Genomic DNA, 17,921 nt, shown 5'->3' on the forward strand with positions numbered 1-17,921 from the left:
ATAGAGTCTTAGATCATTGCCAGATGTGCTTAAATGGCTAGCAGTAACCAGCTTTGGGTACCAACTGCTGGGAAAGTTCAGATTTCACTAAGAACTCACCATGATCCAGAAATATATCTTTGAATAGTTCAGAAAAATATAATCTATATTATCAGTCCAAGATGAAACAATTTACTTGTCCTTTCTCTTGAAAGAAAACAAATTACAACTTTTTTTCCTTCCATCTCTCCAGGTTTTTATTCACTATCAGTGAGACACAGACAAGTGAAGCATTATCGCATCTTCCGTCTCCCCAACAATTGGTATTATATTTCTCCAAGACTCACCTTCCAGTGCCTGGAAGACCTTGTGAATCACTATTCTGGTAAGACAATCCATTACCTGACTTGGTGACGTTTCACACCTGTAACCTGACTACGTTTGTTAGGAGCAGAATTCATTGAGGTTATTGATCATTTCAATGAATATCTCTCAATTCATTCTTGTCCTTTTCCCTTCCTTCTGATATTCTATTCATCACCTCTTACTCCATCATTCAAGGTTCCTGTGCCCAAGGTTCTGGCTTCCTATCCCATACCTTCTTCAAATACCAATGACTAAATCTACTCATATTTATATCAATTTACAGGAAGCCTATCTACAAAGTCATGCTGTGAGATATGGAGGATGAATATGATTAGACTCATTTTACAGATGAGAAAACTTAAACATAGAGAAGGGAAATGACTTGGACAAAGCTATAAATAGATATTGCAAAGGTCCAGAATAGGACCCTGCTCTTCCAAATTCATAAATGCCTGACATTCTTCATATTCTTACAGTCATATGGTCCTTTATACATTTAGGAGCACCTTCTTCCAGGCAACTTTGAGTTAGATAATGCAATATGATTGATAGCTGGGGAAACTGAGGCCAAGAGAGATAAGTTACTAAATAGTTACTAAGTTAATAAATGGCAGAGCCATGACTCCAACCTAGGTTTTCTGAATTGAAATTCAATGCTCTTGCAATCACCTTTTTAGGATTTAGTGAGAGACCAAACCAACTAATCTGTAAAATGCATTCATTTATTCAATATTAATTAAGTACTGACTATAAGCAGAGAACTGTGATAGGCAGAGATAAAAAGTTTAGGAGAGATATAAAGAATATATTACTCTAAGGGAGATAGAAAGTTTAGATAAGACTAGAACCTCACCACTTAGACATGATAGTTTGGTAGGTGGTATACATACACAAGTGTTTAGTACCCAGGATTAAAATGTTAAGTGATGAGAGAGCCAAGAGACATATGATGTCAGAAGTCACCCAGGCTCATCAGGTAAGACTTCCAAGAGGAGGTGGCATTTGAGTTGGGCTTTAAAGGATGTTGGAGTTGAAAATGTTCTATTGATTAGCATTTCTGTACTCACCTAAGCCTTTCATTTTGGGTATGTGTATCCTATACCACAATATAGAGACCATTTGGCACTGTAGAAAGTACTCAGTATCTGAACTAAGAATCAGAACTCAAGTCTTGACTCTACCATTTTCCTATCTGTGTGACCTTGAGTCAATTTTTTCTCTCTGAGACTCAGTTCCCTGACCTGTAAAATAAAGAAATTTGCTCAGCAATCAATTTCACGATCTCTCAAAGAGGAAAATACTTTATAATATTGGAACTGGAAGGATCCTTGGAGATCATAAGAATGATGGAAAAGAGAAGAGCTGGTTCTTTAATCAAAAAGGTCTGAAAAGACAAAAACAATTATTGATTTATATGACTGCTTCCTCATCGCTATAAAATATTTATCAGAGTGGCCTACATACTTGATAAGGATACACTTGATGAAAGCACGAGAAGTGAGCCTAGGCAGGATTATGAGGATGATTCCCTGTATCGGTCTTTCTTTAAGTGGTCAAATAACTGCCTGAGAAGTATATTAAAAGGGACATGGTGGTGTCCATAAAATGGTTATTAGTCTTGTTATACTATGCTCTGGTCAAGCCACACCTGGAATACCGAATTCATCTCTGAGAACCTCTATTTTAGGAAGAATATTGATAAGCTTAAGTATGTCAATCAAGTGAGATAATGAGTAAGTGCTTTACAAACCTTAACAGTGTATACAAATGTTAACTATTATTAGGACAAGGAAGAAATGCCTAGGATGGTGAGGGAATTAGAAGTCATCCCATTGAAGGAATCTTTATCTTTGGGAGTGTCGTGATAGGTATTTCCAGGTTTTTGAAATGTTGACATGTGGAAGAGTGAATAGGCTTGTTTTTCTTGGCATCTAATAAGTAAACATAAATATTAAGCAATTTCAGGAAAGGGGGAGCCCTATTAACTGGGAGGATGAGGATGAGTCTGAGCTGAGTCAGCAATAAGGGCAGAAATGGAAACCAAGGCTGAAGTTCTTTAGAAGTGGGCTTGAGATTGATAATGATAAAAAGTAACAATTACACTTATCTGGAAAGGGATGCCTCAAGAAGTAGTGAGCTCCAAGTGGAGCCCTGAAGGTCTTCCATGGAGGCTGGTTGACCACTTTTAAGGAATGTAGAATAGACTCCTGTGTGCTTTATGGGCTATATTTTCCAGGTCCCTTTCAACTCTAGGATTCTATAATTCCGTGAAGATGATACTCCAGCCCTGACCAGCTCATGCCTAAGGACCTTCACAAGCAGTGCCTTTTCAGTTTACATTGGAAGGTTAGAAAGCTTTAGGTCAACTGAGAAAGCCTCCATAACTCCAACTATGTACAAAATAGCAATTCTCAAAGGCCATCTACTAAATCACAGAGGGGCTGTGATTATTGTTAATGTGGAAAATAGCTACCCTGATGAGATCACAGGGGAAGGGTTGGATTTCACTGCGTCATCTTCTTCCTGATCGCAACGTCTTTATTAATTCTTTAAGTAAGACTCCCAAAATCTATAATTTTATTGCTGTGTGTACCCTGTCTAGTGATTCAGTCCTAATCTCTTTCTAATTTGGATGTTGGTTCTTGGGAATTGCTGAGACTGAAAAATTTATTATCCTGTGAAAATGCTGGTAATGTTCTTCTTGGAGCATAAAGAGGCTATTCCTCCAGCTTCCAACAACTGACACACAATCTGCCTCTGTAGAGTTGTTGTATGGTGCAGTAGAGTATAGGATTTGAAGTCAGAAAGACCTGCATTCTAGTCTTACTTCAGGCATTGAGTAATATAATATAATAATATAGATTATTCCATTATATTATATGTACTATTATATATATGTATATATAAGATTTAAAGTTGCAAGAGAATTTAGAGATCACCTAATTCATTTTAAAGGTGAGGAAACTGAAACATAGGAGAGTGAATATCTATCTATCAGTAATAGCTAGGTGGTGCAGTGGATGGAGAACCAGTGTAGGTGTCAGGAGGACCTGAGTTCAAATCTCACCTCAGACACTTGACACATACTAGCTATGTGACCTTGGACAAGTCATTTAACCCCAATTGCCTCATCCTGGGTCATCTCCAGTCATCCTGATGAATATCTGGTCACTGGATTCAGATGGCTCTGGAGGAGAAGTGAGGCTGGTGACCTGCACAGCCCTCCCTCACTCAAAACAAAGTCAAGTTCAAGTCATGTCATTTCTCTGATGGCATGGTCTTCTTTGGCAACAAAGGACGAACACACACAGTATATCTATCATCCACAGACATGTGCAATATCTACACATTATATGTACACATACATATGTACACATACATATGTGTTACCATCTTATATTACATACAATATAGTTACATATGTGTACATATGCACATGCTGTTGTCGTTCAGTCACTTAGTTCTATCCAACTCTTCATGACCCTGTGCACCAACTGTCTGTGGAATTTGCTTGGCAAAGATACTAGAATGATTTGCCATTTCCTTCTCCAGCTTTATGTAGGCAAGGGTGAAGTGACTTGGCCAGAATTACACAGCGGGTAAGTGTCTGAGATCACATTTCAGCTGTGGCCTTTCTGACTCCAGGCTCAGTGCTCTATATATTGTACCACCTAGCTGCCATATATGTATGTACATGTATATATTATAATTACATCTGATATATGTGTATGTATGTGTGTATGTGTATATGATTTGTCAAAAGCGACTTTAGAGATCAACTTTTTAGTGTGTGTATGTGTATGTGTCTGTGGGATTTAAAGTTAGAAGAGGCTTTAGAGATCAGCGTTTTCATTTTAAGGCCCAAGGTCACATGTCTAGTAAACAGTAAGCCCAGGATTTGAACCTAGCACCCCTGAATCCAATAGAGTGTTCTTTCTATCTTATTGTATTGCTTCTATTTCCAGAGTTCACTGATTGTGAAGAGAGATTTTAGTTTGGGGCTTAAAGTGACCAGATTTAATGGGGAAGCTGTTATCTGGAAAGATGTGATATGGCTTGTTCTACCCTCAGTTGCACAAATGCAGGAGAGGGTATGTCCTGCAGTAGATGTGTAAATTTAATTAACCTAGTTCATTCTGCACATCCTCATCTGTGCTATTACAATAGCCTCCTAAATTGTTTTCCCTGTTTGCAGTTCCTCTCCTCCCCATTCTACCCCATCATAGTGTTGCCAAACCATTCTAAGGCATAAGTCAGACCATGTTCCTCTCTGACTCAAAAAAGTCTTCAGTGGTTTCTTATTGTCTCAATGGTACAATGCAGATTCTACAGTCTAGCATACAAAGCCTTCTACAATCAGACTCTCCCCTAGAGATCTGGCCTTAAAGGTAGGAAGATGAGTTCAAATCTGTACTCAGATACTAGTGTGTAATCCTGAGCAAATCACTAAACCTCTTTGTTTCTAGGCAGATTTTTAAAACTAAGATGTAGACAAGGGAATTTTCTCACCCAACAGTGAAATTCCATGTGTAGTCCCTGTCCCCCACCCCACCTTTTTTCACTCCACATATCTTTCAAACTAGTCAACCAGTTGCTCTCCACACCTCCTAGTCCCATGCCTTGACACAGACTATCCTCCATGTCTGAAATGTGCCTCTTCTTCACTCCACTCCTTAAAGGCTCAGGTCAGGTGCCATCTCTTACTCTAAGCCTTTCCTTATACATCTTGTGTTTAGTTCTCTCTCCTTCCAGAAATTGCTTTGAATTTACTTATTCAGATATCATTGGATCTGCCCTCAGTGGAATGCAAATTCCCTGAGGAAAAGAATTTCTGTGATTTTCTAGCACAGACTGGCACACTTTCAGGGGGGCAGTAGGACTTGGTTGGATTGAACTGAATTGTTCTGCAGAAACTGTTTTAAAGTATGACATCTCTCCCCATTCTTTCACCATCTTTCCTCCCTCCACATCATCAGGTCCCTTGGACAGAACCTGCTCAGAACATGGCCCCTGGAGTGGGGCAGGCAGAGATGGACAGTGGAAAATGAACAGGGATTTTGCCTGTAACTAGGGGGTCTTCATTCAGGGGCTGGTTGGCCCCTTTATGACAGTGCTATAGAAGGATGTCATCCATTGGACAGGCATCCAACTGAATGACTCCTAAGATCACAAACAGCTCTTGAAATCTTTGATGCTGTGAAGCATGTCAGGGCATTCCCTGGGCTTTCTTTCTGTCTTTCTGTAGTGACCCCCCCACCTCCACCTCCATGAAAGCTAGAAATCTAGCAGCGAGCAAGACATAACAGAAGAAAGTGACCACAAGTGAAAGAGGAAGACAATCCTGGAACAAGTGAAGTTGCCCAGTGTTTGTAACTGAAAGTGTGTTCTGGTGTTTGGTTTTTTAATGACAATCATTTGAAATGTGTTTGAACCACGAAATTTACATAGTCAAAAGCAAACATAAATACATGTTGGCCCAGTAGAGTTCTTGTAATTGAACAGGTTATGGGACCCCGGAGAGGGGTGTGGTGTCTCTGTTCCCTTGGTCGTGTTGACTATGAATACCACCTTATATGCTTTTCCATTCCATTCAGGAAACATTTATTAAGCACCTGCTATGTGCAGAGCATTCGTTATTCTGGGAGAAATATAAAGTTTAGATAAGACATGGTCCCTGAAGTCAAGGAACTTATGTAGGAAGGGAATAAGAAACAAATACAGATAAACCATAGCACATGATAGATGATAAACACATCAAAGACATGCATTTACAAAATGGGAACGTTTGTTTCTCTAGTTTCTTATTGCTTTTAATGGAACCATCACACCCATTATTTCATTTAGTAGCTACTTATTTCACTAGTAGCTATTATCAATCTATCTGTGTAATGGATAGAGTACTGGACTTGGGGGCAGGAAAGCCTGAGTTCAAACACTCCCTTGGACAATGGCTAGCTACACAATCATGAGCAAAACACTGAACCTCTCAGACTCAATTTCCTTATTTGTAGCAATCAGTCAATCAATAAACATTTATTAAGTACCTACCATATTCCAGGCATTACTAACAAGGATAATAGCGCCTACCCCATAGGGTCATTTTGAGGATAAATGGGATTACCTATGTAGAAAAAACTCTATATAAATGCGATCATTATTGTTGTTATTATTTAATCAACAAGCATTTATTAAGTACCACTATGTGCCAGACACTGCATTAAAGTCTGGTGATATGAAGACAAAGGTGAAATTTTTCTTGCCCACAAGGACCTCGTAGTCTATCTTTTAAACAAAATATTTTATTTTTTTCCCAATTTCACGTAGGGAGCTTACATTCAAAAGAGAGAGGCTATAAGAACATTTATCATTATGTACAATGGGGCAGGATCTGGACCAGTGATTTAATCTGTATAGTGAATTTCCAGATGAGGAAACTCCCCCCATACCAATTCAAATTGACATCTTCTCTTAGAACACAGAGACTAAGTGACTATCAGTGATCTGTCAAATAGTATGTATCAGAGACACACACTTGAGCCCAGATCTTCCTGGCTTCAAGAACAGCTCTCGACTATACCAGGATACCTGAAGTACACACATAATGCATACAGAAGGAATACAAGGTCATTTCATAAGCATTATGGGATAGAGGCTCTCACAGCTTGTGGAGAGGGGAATCAGGAAACACCTTATATAGAAGGCAGCACATGAACTGAATTGAAGGAAATCAGAGATTATAAGAAATCTTAGTGAGAAGGGAATGGATTCAAGCACCAGGAACAGCCACTACAGCCACCTGGAGATAGAAAATGGAGCATCCCATGTACAGAACTGTAAGAAGGCTAAGATGGCTGCATCACAGAGTGCATGAAAGAGAGTAATGAGTAAGAAGGTAATTAGGGGCCAGGTTATATTAGGCATGGAATGGAAAAACAATTCTCAGATTTTTTAGTCTCAGTACCACTTCATACTTTAAAAAATATTTGAGGATTCCAAAGAACACTTGTCTACGTGGGTTATATCTATCAACATTTTCTATATTAGAAATGAAAACTGAAAAAAATTAATTAGTTAATTTAAAATAACAATAATCTATTTGTTACATGTTAACATAAATATTTTATGGAAAATAACTATATTTTCCAAAGCAAAAAATAATTAGTGAGAAGAATGGCATTGTTTTACATGATTTTGCAGATCCTTTTAATATCTGGTTTAACAAAAGACAGATTCTTATATCATCTTTTGCATTCAATTTGTTGCAATATGTTGTTTTGGTTAAAGTGCATGAAGAAAATCTGGCCTCATAAAGATATGTAGTTGGAAGAGGGAGAAGTATTTTAATAGGTAAAAAATACCTTTATCTTATTACAAAAATCATTTTGACCCCCAAGAACCCTCCTAAAAGGGTCTTAAGCACCTCCAGGTGTCCTCAGACCACACTTTGAGAATTGCTGGTACTGAATATATCAAAGATGTCTTGTAATTATTCAGATATCTTGTACTTATCTTTGAAACACTATGAAAGAGTGTGAGCATTTGAAAAAATTCAGAATCCACTAAAGGCAGGGGGGCTTAGGGGTAAGAGAACAAGAGTGAGGCTTAGGAAACATGAAGTCTAGTCCTAGCTCTGTTAATTTGTTGTGTGACCTTGGGTTAGTCATTTCCCATCCCAGGCTGCAAGTTCATCAAATTCAAAATGAGGGAATTGGAGGAAATGTTCCCTAAGGTCCCTTCAAGTTCATTCTTTAATGCACATGTAAAGCCTTGCTTTGCAATTCTGCATTACACTTACATAACATTTTGTAAGGTTTTATCTGTGTTTATGACATCCCTTTCTGGACCAAGAAATATAAACTATTTCAACTTCCAAGGTCTAAAACAGTATTTGACATAAAGTAAGAAGGCATTTCCATTATCCTCTGTGAGTACAAATACTGATTTCATAATCTTTTTCTTTCTTTTTTTTCTGATCCTGTATTGAACAGTTAATTTTTTTATCTTGACTATCAAGACTTTCTCTCCCATGTTTAATAACACAGTCACTTCAGTTTTCAACCCATGACAGATTTAATGAATGAATAAATGAATATTCTAACATTCTATACTGTAAGGTCCCTTCTGGCACTAGCATTATATATTCTATGATCTAAAATTTTATGTCATTCCAGTTCTAACATTTTATGGCAGGTGATATGAAATTGGCATAAAGATTATAAGCTTTTGCCAACACTATATTTTCTTAAAGGAATGCAGAAATTTGTTTAAAAAAAGGCAAAACACTTTTGAGTCAGTGTACTTGGGGGTAAGTGAGAGCATGGGTAGGAGTATGCTCTCCTGCCTTCATGACTTCAGGTGTCAGCCTCAAAGCCAGGATATATACTGGATCTGTCACCTAACTTCTCATTCTGTTAGCAACTCTCTAAGACTGTACCTTGAAAAGAAAATGTCAATCTTCATTGGTAGATGGAGTTTTCCCCTCTAGAAGTTCCTTATGCCAACAGAATCACAGGTCTGGTCCCAATCCCTATGCTTTCATGCTACATAGGATTTCTTTCAGGAAAGATTCTATGTTGTTGCAAGTACTATCCTCTATAAGAACAAGTATTGGTGTGACAATCATTTTTCTCCTTAATCCTGATCTAATTTCTACAAATAATTTCTGTAATTTGAATGTCAAGACTTCTTCTCCCTCACTTAATAACCAGTCATTTCAATTTTTAACCCATGACAGATAATTATTAAAGAATCAAATCCAATTCAGCTTCACCAGAACCTCATGATCCAACTGTATATTTCTTGGCTAGAGGTATTGGCCGTTAATATTAGAATTAGACGTGGAAGCTGTACCTACAGTTGTTCACTCCTCTCAAAATCTAGATATTCATCAGTTATATTCTATATTGGAAGCTCATGTTTCTATAGGTTTAATTAATTAATTAATTAATTTTATTTTATACTTATTTTCCTAACAATCACTTTATGTGGTAGATAGGAGAAGTATTATTTTTCCCCATTTGACAGTTTCATGAGGAAACTGATACTGAGAGAAGTTAAATATCTTAACCATGGTCACATGGATAATAAACCTCAGAGTCAGGATCTGAATCCAGGTCACCTATTCCAAGCCCAGCCCTCTTTGCATGTCACCTGGCTACCTCCATAGCAAACTCATTGACAGTACTCGATAAATATTAGGAAGAAAAACATGTCCCATCAGATTAGGAATGTGTTTGCGTACTAAATAGCAATGGTAGATTAGCTTCAGAGACAGGGAAGAGCTTAGAGATGTCAATGGACAGCAAGACTCAGATACTCCAGGATTTGGCTTTTAAGTGTTTACATTAAGATTATGTTGGTCTTTTGCCTGGAAAAAAGACATATGATATTTCCTGGAATCCATACATACTTAATAAGATGGAGCCAGACTCCTTTCCTTCAAATAATGGAACAGACTAACCCAGGGCTTTGGAATGACAGAATATTATTTTTAAATGTTCTTGGAATGATGAAGGTCCTAGTAAGTCCAGATGTTTAAATGATATAGGAATTTAGGTCCTGCCCAGTACTAGTAATGGAAAAAAGTAATCTATTGAATTTAACTATCGTGGTTGGAATAGAAGTGAAGCTGTTTCTTTATTTTCCTTCCTTCTTCCCTCCTTCCCAGTCCCTTCCTTCCTTCTTTCCTCCCTCCTTCCCTTCTTCCTTCTCTCTTTTCCTTCCTCTCTCCCTCCTTCCCTCTCTTCTTTACTCTATCCTTTCCTCCCTCCATCTATCCCTTCCTTCCCCTTCCTTCTTTCCTTCTTTCCTTTTTCCCTATGTACTTTTTTGCCTTCCTTATATTCTATCACCTTTCATTTATTCATTCATTCATTGATAACAAAAATATTGATTGACTGCCTTCTACACATACATCACTGTGATGGAATTGTCCAAAAGTGAAATAAGTGGCTTTGGAAAGTAGTTAGTTCCCCTTCAGAGGAAGTCTTTGAGAGAAAGTTGAATGACCACTGTTCAGTATGTAGGAGACAGAGTTCCTGCTTGGGTATGTTTAAGACTAAATTTTAGTCTGGACATGATTTCCCTTCTAATTCTAATTAGCTAACTATGACTATATAGTTACGTCTAACACAAGTCACTTGGACAATCACCAGTGCACAGTTCCTTTTTGAGGTCCCTTTCTCCCCAGCCAGAAATGACTAGGATTAATATAATAATATTAATAATAATAGCAATTCATGACTATACAGCCTCTTTTTCTGTCTCATCATAGCACAAAGGGGACTCTGGGTTCTTAAAGGCTTTGATAGTAGAGTATAAACTCTAAAAGGTCCTACTAGGTTGGAAAGCCTTGGAGTTTGGGCCTGTTGTCAAAAGACCAACAGACAGATTCAGACAGGTTCATCTCCAGAAAGCTGGCCTTCAGGAGATGAACTGGCTTCATCCTTCTTTCTCCCTTCCTTCCTACTTAATTTAACTATTGTCACACAATTCATCTAAGACATAGAGGAGTTGTAACCTGCATTAGGAGAGGGGATAAAGCATACTGGTAGAATAGTGTGGCTCTCTTGAAGTGGGAAAATGGTTAAATTTCATATTTGGATCTTGTCTATAAGGTATCTAATGCTTACTTGGGAATATTCAGTAGGTAGGAAGATTTTAGTATTTTTCCCACATTAATCATAAAATTATCTATTCTACCTTCTCAATAGCACAATGTCTAGGTCTGTTCCTTCTGATCTCCTAAGCATAGTGAATCCATGGGTGCTACCAATTAAAAAGTTGGTGAATTGGACAAGATGATCTCCAAGACTGCTTCTAGCTCTTATGGCCCCCTAGTTCAGTGAACTTACCAGACCTTCTTTGTTAACATCATTTAGCTGGGTGGCTGTGTGAGGTGCAAAATGCTAGACTTGGAATCAAAAGCCTGAATTAAATGTCTGTTTCTGCCATTTACTAACTATGATAGCCTAGGCAAGTCATTTCTCTTCTCTGGCTTTAATTTCCTCATCTGTAAAGTGGAAAGAATATCTGCAACACCTACTTTACTAGAGATGTTGTGACAATCCAAAGATTTAATGATAGTTGAGAGTACTTGGTGCCCACAAAGTGTTCTTCCTCTATTGCTTCACCATTATGATACATGCTAACCCTTTGGATGTTTATGTCTCCTTCCTCAGAGGTGGCTGACGGGCTCTGCTGTGTGCTCACAACACCCTGCTTAACTCAATGCACAAGTGGCAATGTGGATAGGGCCTCGGGATCACCGGTCGTGATGCGCCAGAAAAATTTCAACTGGAAAAATGCTGCCAGGTAGCATTTCTTTGTGTAAATAGAATGATGAGGTCAAGGGAAAGAACTTTTAGTGGAAAGTATGAAAAGGTACCGTAAGTTAGAGTGGAAACAGGCCTTGGGGGAAGGAGAGGAGACAGTGTGGTATGATGGGATAGGGAGAGCTAGGCCTGGCAAGCAAGTGGGCTGAATTCTGGTCCTAGTGTACTGGCAAACTGACTCTCTCATTTTGGGAGAGTCTTTCCACCTTCCTCTCTGGAGCTCAATCCAACCTCCTCATTTGTCAGATAAGGAAATATGGTGTAAGAATGGAGCACTGCACTTAAAGGAAAAAGATTCAGGATCAATCAATAAACATTTATTAAGTACCTACTACGTACCAGGTACTGTACTAAGTACAGGTAGATTAGAATTCCAGTTCTGTTCTTAATTAGCTATCTGGCTGTGCACAAGTAATTTCTCCTTTCTGGATCTGAGTTTCTTCACAGAAAGATAAATAAATTAGATGATAGATAGATAGATATTATTGATATGTAGATAGATATAAAAATAGATGATAGAGATAGACGGTAGGCAGGTGGATAGATGAATATTCTTTATTATTCAGTCACTTTCATTGTGTCTGATTCTGTGACTCTATTTTGGGTATTCTTGGTAAAGATATTGGAAGGGTTTGCCATTTCCTTCTTTAGCTCATTTTACAGATGAGGAAACTGAGGCAAACAGGGTAAGGTGACTTGCCTAGGGTTACATAGCTTGTAAGTGTCTGAGGCCAGATTTAAACTCAGGAATATGAATCTTCCTGACTTCAGGCCTGGCACTCTGTCCATTCCACCACCTACGAGAGAGAGTGAGAGAGAAGTAGAGATAATGAGATAGATGATAAATAATAAGAATGTGTATATTCGTCCTTCGTTGCCAAAGAAGACCATGCCATCAGAGAAATAATGACATGACTTGCGCTTGACTTTGTTTTGAATGAGGGAGGGCTGTGCAGGTCACCAGCCTCACTTCTCCTCCAGAGCCATCTGAATCCAGTGACCAGATATTCATCAGGATGACTGGAGATGACCCAGGATGAGGCAATTGGGGTTCAGTGACTTGTCCAAGGTCACACAGCTAGTGAGTGTCAAGTGTCTGAGGCAATATTTGAACTCAGGCTCTCCTGACTCTGGCACTGGTACTCTATCCACTGCACCACCTAACGTCCCTTGATGATAAATAATAGGAAGAAATAGAAGATATAGATAGACAGAAGACAGACCATTAGATTGCTGGAGCATTTGTTAAATCATAGCGCTAAATGTTAAGGATACAAGTATAAGCAAGCAAACTCTCAGTTTCTTCATCTGTAACTAGAGTGATAGATAGCTTCTATGGTCTCTTTCCAGCTCTAAATCTATGGTCCTATGAGGCCCAGGGGCACATGGCTAATTATGGGCCAAATTGGGCCTTTATCAGAATAGGACTGCTATGTTAATAAGTCAATTGAAAAACTAATCAAGTTTTTCTTTCCTTCTCTCATCCCTCCTCTCCCTCTTCCTTCTTACTTTTACCCCCTCTACCTCTCTGTGCATATGCAGAGTTCAGTCTAGTCCTGATGGAGAAACAAACCACCTGGAGATGGATGAGTCACTCTTCAGCTATGGTCTCCGGGAAAGTATCGCCTCTTATCTCTCCCTGGCAGGAGAAGACGGCTCTTCCTTTACCAGTGACCGCAAGAAGAAAAGCCATTCTCTGATATATACTGGGAACAAGCGCAAGAGTGCCCTGTTTTCTGCTCCTCAGTATTTTGAAGATTAGACTATGACCCACAAGGGAACACAGGACTGAATTCTCATCTCAAATCACCCATGGAGCCATGAGGCTTTGGGCTGCTGGTGGTCTCACAGCAACCAGAAGCAGAGAAAAAATGGACACATGAATGACTAAACTCTCAATAACGTACCACTTCCCACCAGCCCCCTAACTTCCCCTATGTCAACAAAAGAAGAATATCTCCTGGTAGCTAGATAGTACTGTAGATATTACTGTATTTTAAATTATAACTTAGTCATACACTGGATCACAAGAAGTGAGTGTATGCATGTGTGAGTGTGTGTGTGTGTGTGTGTGTGCGAGTGTGTGTGTCAGAGAGAGAGGGAGGGGGGTGGAGAGAATACATAAGAGAGAAAGATGAGAGAATGCATGTACAAAGACATTCTCTCAATAGAAATGTTTCAAACTTTGTGATCCAGACTAAAATTATCCAGAACTAACAGAAGGTCTGGGTTTGCTACTTTTTTCACTGAGTTGATCTTTTTAAAAACACCAAGAAGACTTCCTGGCTTCAATCTTTTTTCAAAAAATGGGAGTTCAGCAACACTAAATATGCCCTTTGTTGCAAAGTCTTCTTCAGAGTCAGATCATGGGTACTGTGGACATGGTGAGGACATGACATGGATCAGCTTCGATAGGTAATGAACTGAATGAAGATGCCCTGGCTCTGCTCGCTGAGTGATTCTGGACAAGTCACTTTAATTCTCTGAGCCTCAGTTTCCTCATGTGTAAAGTGTGTGTAGGGGAGTGTGTGGGTCTCTCTCCAGTCGTGGAATTCCTTGACTCCAGACCTGGGCAGACCTTCTCTTGGCATTACTTCCAAATGCTTAGGGAGGGTGAACTGAGGGAGACTGCTGAGATCAACCCCCTCAACACAGAACCTGGAAAGGTCCAGGGGCCAGGAGAACTAGATATGAGAAAATCAGTAGGAGTTTTGACAAAAGAAGGTCTCAAGAAATTGGTATTGTATAAAGAGTATTGGATTGAGAATCTGAAGACCTGGGTTTGAATCCCAGCTTTGCCATGCACTGCCCATGTGACTCAGGCTCATTTGGGCCTCAACTTCTGTAAAATGAAGATTGGATTAGTCGATTGGAAAGGTCCCTTCTAGCTGTAAACCCTATGAGGCTAGTATTCTGGGACACACACACAAAGACCCTTTCTCTGTTCCTGCAAATCTGCCCTTGAATGGACAGGAAACAATAGCTAAAGAATAAATTCATCAAATCTGGTGGCTCCTTCAAATGGTCTGGGAGCCTTATAACTCAAAACAGAGCTTTGGGAAAGGCTGAGGGTCCAAGTAGTTCCTTATGGCATGCCCAAACAGAGTCAGAAGAGCAGAGAAACTCTTCTCCAGGGACTGCTAAGCCTGTGGGTTAAATGCATTACTCATTTCTCCCAGTTTCAAAGGGACAGAAAGAATTTGTGAACGTTGTCTCTAGCCTGATAACAAAAATCTGTAATGCTTACTCTAGGCATGTTTGAGATCTTAGATCATCGCAGCAGTGGCATAGATATGTGTGCATTTTCAGAGCAGAGCATAAAGGCTGTTTGAAATAATCAACCATGTTATAGAGTCTGAATATAGCATTGTGGACATTGGTGTTGCTTGCCAAAAAAGGAGACCTCCCTCCAGAACTCCAGATGTTTGTATAGAGTCTAATGTATTGTTTCAATTTGTGATTCATGCAGTTGGAATGCTTGAGGGCATGTGTGTGTGTGTGTGTGTGTGTGTGTGTGTGTGTGTGTGTGTGTCAGAGAGAGAAACAGAGAGAGAGAGAGAGAGAGAGAGAGGAGGGAGATACTAATGTTAGCATTACACATTGATAAATCATGTATTTATTCTTTAAATTGTTATAATAAATATTTCATGCTTGAAATACACAATACAATTCTTGGGTGGTGATTGGTGAACTTGATTTCCAACTTACTGGGAGCTGATTTTTGAAATGATGGGAGAATATATAAGCATGCTTCCAGATATACAGAGCCATGACAGTGTAACAGAATGGGGGTGGGGACAAAGCAAAAGTAGTGGGCTGAAGGTCAGGGTGCTCCAGGCACAATTCTGACTGCCATTATCTTGGTGTATGACCTTGGCCAGAGAACCTAACCTTGCTTGCCTTAAGTTTCCAATGCTAGAAAGGGAAAGAAATGGACTGATGATATCTCAGGTCCCTTTCCTGCTCCATCATTTTGTTATGCTTTCTTCCTGCTCTATTGATCTAGGGATGTGTCAATGAGGCTGTTACTGGTTTATCAAGAATGGTAATTACAGTTCAGCAGAGCCAAGATGGCGAAGTAGAAAGACGCACATACACATAGCTCCGAACCCACAAATCACAGAACGGCTAGAGGGGACCAAGCCAGGGCGAATTTTGCACCCAGAGACCACGGAGTATTGGAGCGAGGGAGATTTCTGCTCCGGAGAGATCTGCGGACCTCTCGCAGGGGGTCCTTCGCGTCGTGGACTGGGCGCCCGGACGGGGAGCGGAGTGCGGCCCTGCCGCGGCCACGACACTGAGGGGAAGAGATCTGAGAGGGCTACGGGGACGGGATCTCCAGCAGCCACGCGGGTCCCCCCACCCACAGAGGGACCTGCAAACCTCTCGCAAAAGGTCTGTCGCGCTGCAGACGCGGAACCCAGCCCAGACCTGTGGCGGCGGCAGCAGCGGCCGCGGCTCCGAGAGGCACAGATCTGAGAGGGCTCCGGAGGCGGGATCTTCAGTGGCGGCACGGGCCCCCCCCACCAACAGGTGACTGACGGGGGTGGGTGAGAGAGTCTCTTTGGCGGGTTGAGAGGGGAGTGGGGTGCCCCCATGGCTTGGGCCCCCCCGGGAGGTGGGGGCTGAGAGGCAGCTGCGGACGGAGGCTCCCCAAACGGGCAGGAGCCTGGATCCATTGTGGAAGGTCTGTGCATAAACCCCCTGAGGGAACTGGGCCTGAGAGGCGGCCCTGCCCCGACCTGACCACCTGAACTTAATTCTCACACTGAATGCAGCCCTGCCCCCGCCAAAAATCCTAAGGCGGGAAGCAGCACTTGAATCTCAGTCCCCAAACGCTGGCTGGGAGGACCAGGAGGCGAGGTGGGTGTGAGGAGAACATTCAGAGGTCAGCCCACTGGTTGGAGAAAATGCCAAGAAAAGGGAAAAGAAATAAAACTATTGAAGGGTACTTTATCGGAGAAAAGACACTTCCTCCCCTCCTTTCTGATGGGGAGGAACAATGCTTGCCATCAGGCAAAGACACAGAAATCGAGGATTCTGTGTCCCAGCCCACCCAATGGGCTCGGGCCATGGAAGAGCTCAAGAGGAATTTTGAAAATCAAGTTAGAGAGGTGGAGGAAAGACTGGGAAGGGAAATGAGAGGGATGAGGGAGAAGCATGAAAAGCAGATCAGCTCCCTGCTAAAGGAGAACCGAAAAAATCTTGAAGAAATTGGCACCTTGAGAACTAGCCTAACTCAGTTGGCAAGGGAGGTGCAAGGGGCCAATGAGGAGAAGAATGCTTTCAAAAGCAGAATCAACGAAATGGAAAAGGAGATCCAAAAGCTCACTGAAGAAAATAGATCTTTCAAAACTGGAATGGTACAGATGGACGCTAAGGACTTTATGAGAAAGACAGATATCTCAGAACATACCGCGCAGATTCAAAAAATGGAAGATAATGTGAAATATCTTATTGGAAAAACAACTGACCGGGAAAATAGAATCAGGAGAGACAATGTAAAAATTCTGGGACTACCTGAAAACCATGATCAAAAGAAGAGCCTAGACATCATCTTCCATGAAATTATCAAGGAAAACTGCCCTGAGATTCTAGAACCAGAAGGCAAAATAAATATTCAAGGAATCCGCAGAACGCCGCATGAAAGAGATCCAAAAAGAGAAACTCCTAGGAGCATTGTGGCCAAAATCCAGAATTCCCAGGTGAAAGAGAAAATATTGCAAGCAGCTAGAAAGAAACAATTCAAGTGCTGTGGAAATACAATCAGGATAGTACAAGATCTGGCACCCTCTACATTGAGAGATAGAAGGGAATGGAATAGGATATTCCAGAAGTCAAAGGAACTAGGACTGAAGCCAAGAATCACCTACCCAGCAAAACTGAGTATAATACTTCAGGAGAAAAAATGGTCTTTCAATGAAATAGAGGACTTTCAAATTTTCCTGATGAAAAGACCAGAGCTGGAAAGAAAATTTGACTTTCTAACACAAGAATGAAGAGAACCATGAAAAGGTGAACAGCAAAGAGAAGTCATAAGGGACTTACTAAAGTTGAACTGTTTACATTCCTACATGGAAAAACAATATTTGTAACTCTTGAAACATTTCAGTATCTGGGTACTGGGTGGGAGTACACACACACACACATGCACACATGCACACATACATACGGACAGAGTGCACAGAGTGAACTGAAGAGGATGGGATCATATCTTAAAAAAAAAATGAAATCAAGCAGTGA

The 17,921-nt window shown here is 40.4% G+C and overlaps 2 protein-coding genes across 3 annotated transcripts in view; one reads left to right on the top strand and one right to left on the bottom strand.

Annotated features, from left to right (window-relative positions):
* SLA (Src like adaptor) overlaps window positions 1-15,340 on the top strand; it is a 60,281-nt gene extending 44,941 nt beyond the window's left edge. For both annotated transcript variants that reach the window (XM_072603014.1, XM_072603013.1), the window contains 3 exons: window positions 233-364; window positions 11,526-11,658; window positions 13,221-15,340. In XM_072603014.1, the coding sequence (XP_072459115.1) occupies window positions 233-364; window positions 11,526-11,658; window positions 13,221-13,440 (485 nt within the window). In that variant the 3' untranslated portion in view covers window positions 13,441-15,340. The remainder of the gene's footprint in view (window positions 1-232; window positions 365-11,525; window positions 11,659-13,220) is intronic.
* TG (thyroglobulin) overlaps window positions 1-17,921 on the bottom strand; it is a 366,261-nt gene that overhangs the window by 128,733 nt on the left and 219,607 nt on the right. The window lies entirely within an intron of this gene.

This window comes from Notamacropus eugenii, chromosome 4 (genome assembly GCF_028372415.1).
Source record: "Notamacropus eugenii isolate mMacEug1 chromosome 4, mMacEug1.pri_v2, whole genome shotgun sequence".
Classification (NCBI taxonomy): domain Eukaryota; kingdom Metazoa; phylum Chordata; class Mammalia; order Diprotodontia; family Macropodidae; genus Notamacropus; species Notamacropus eugenii.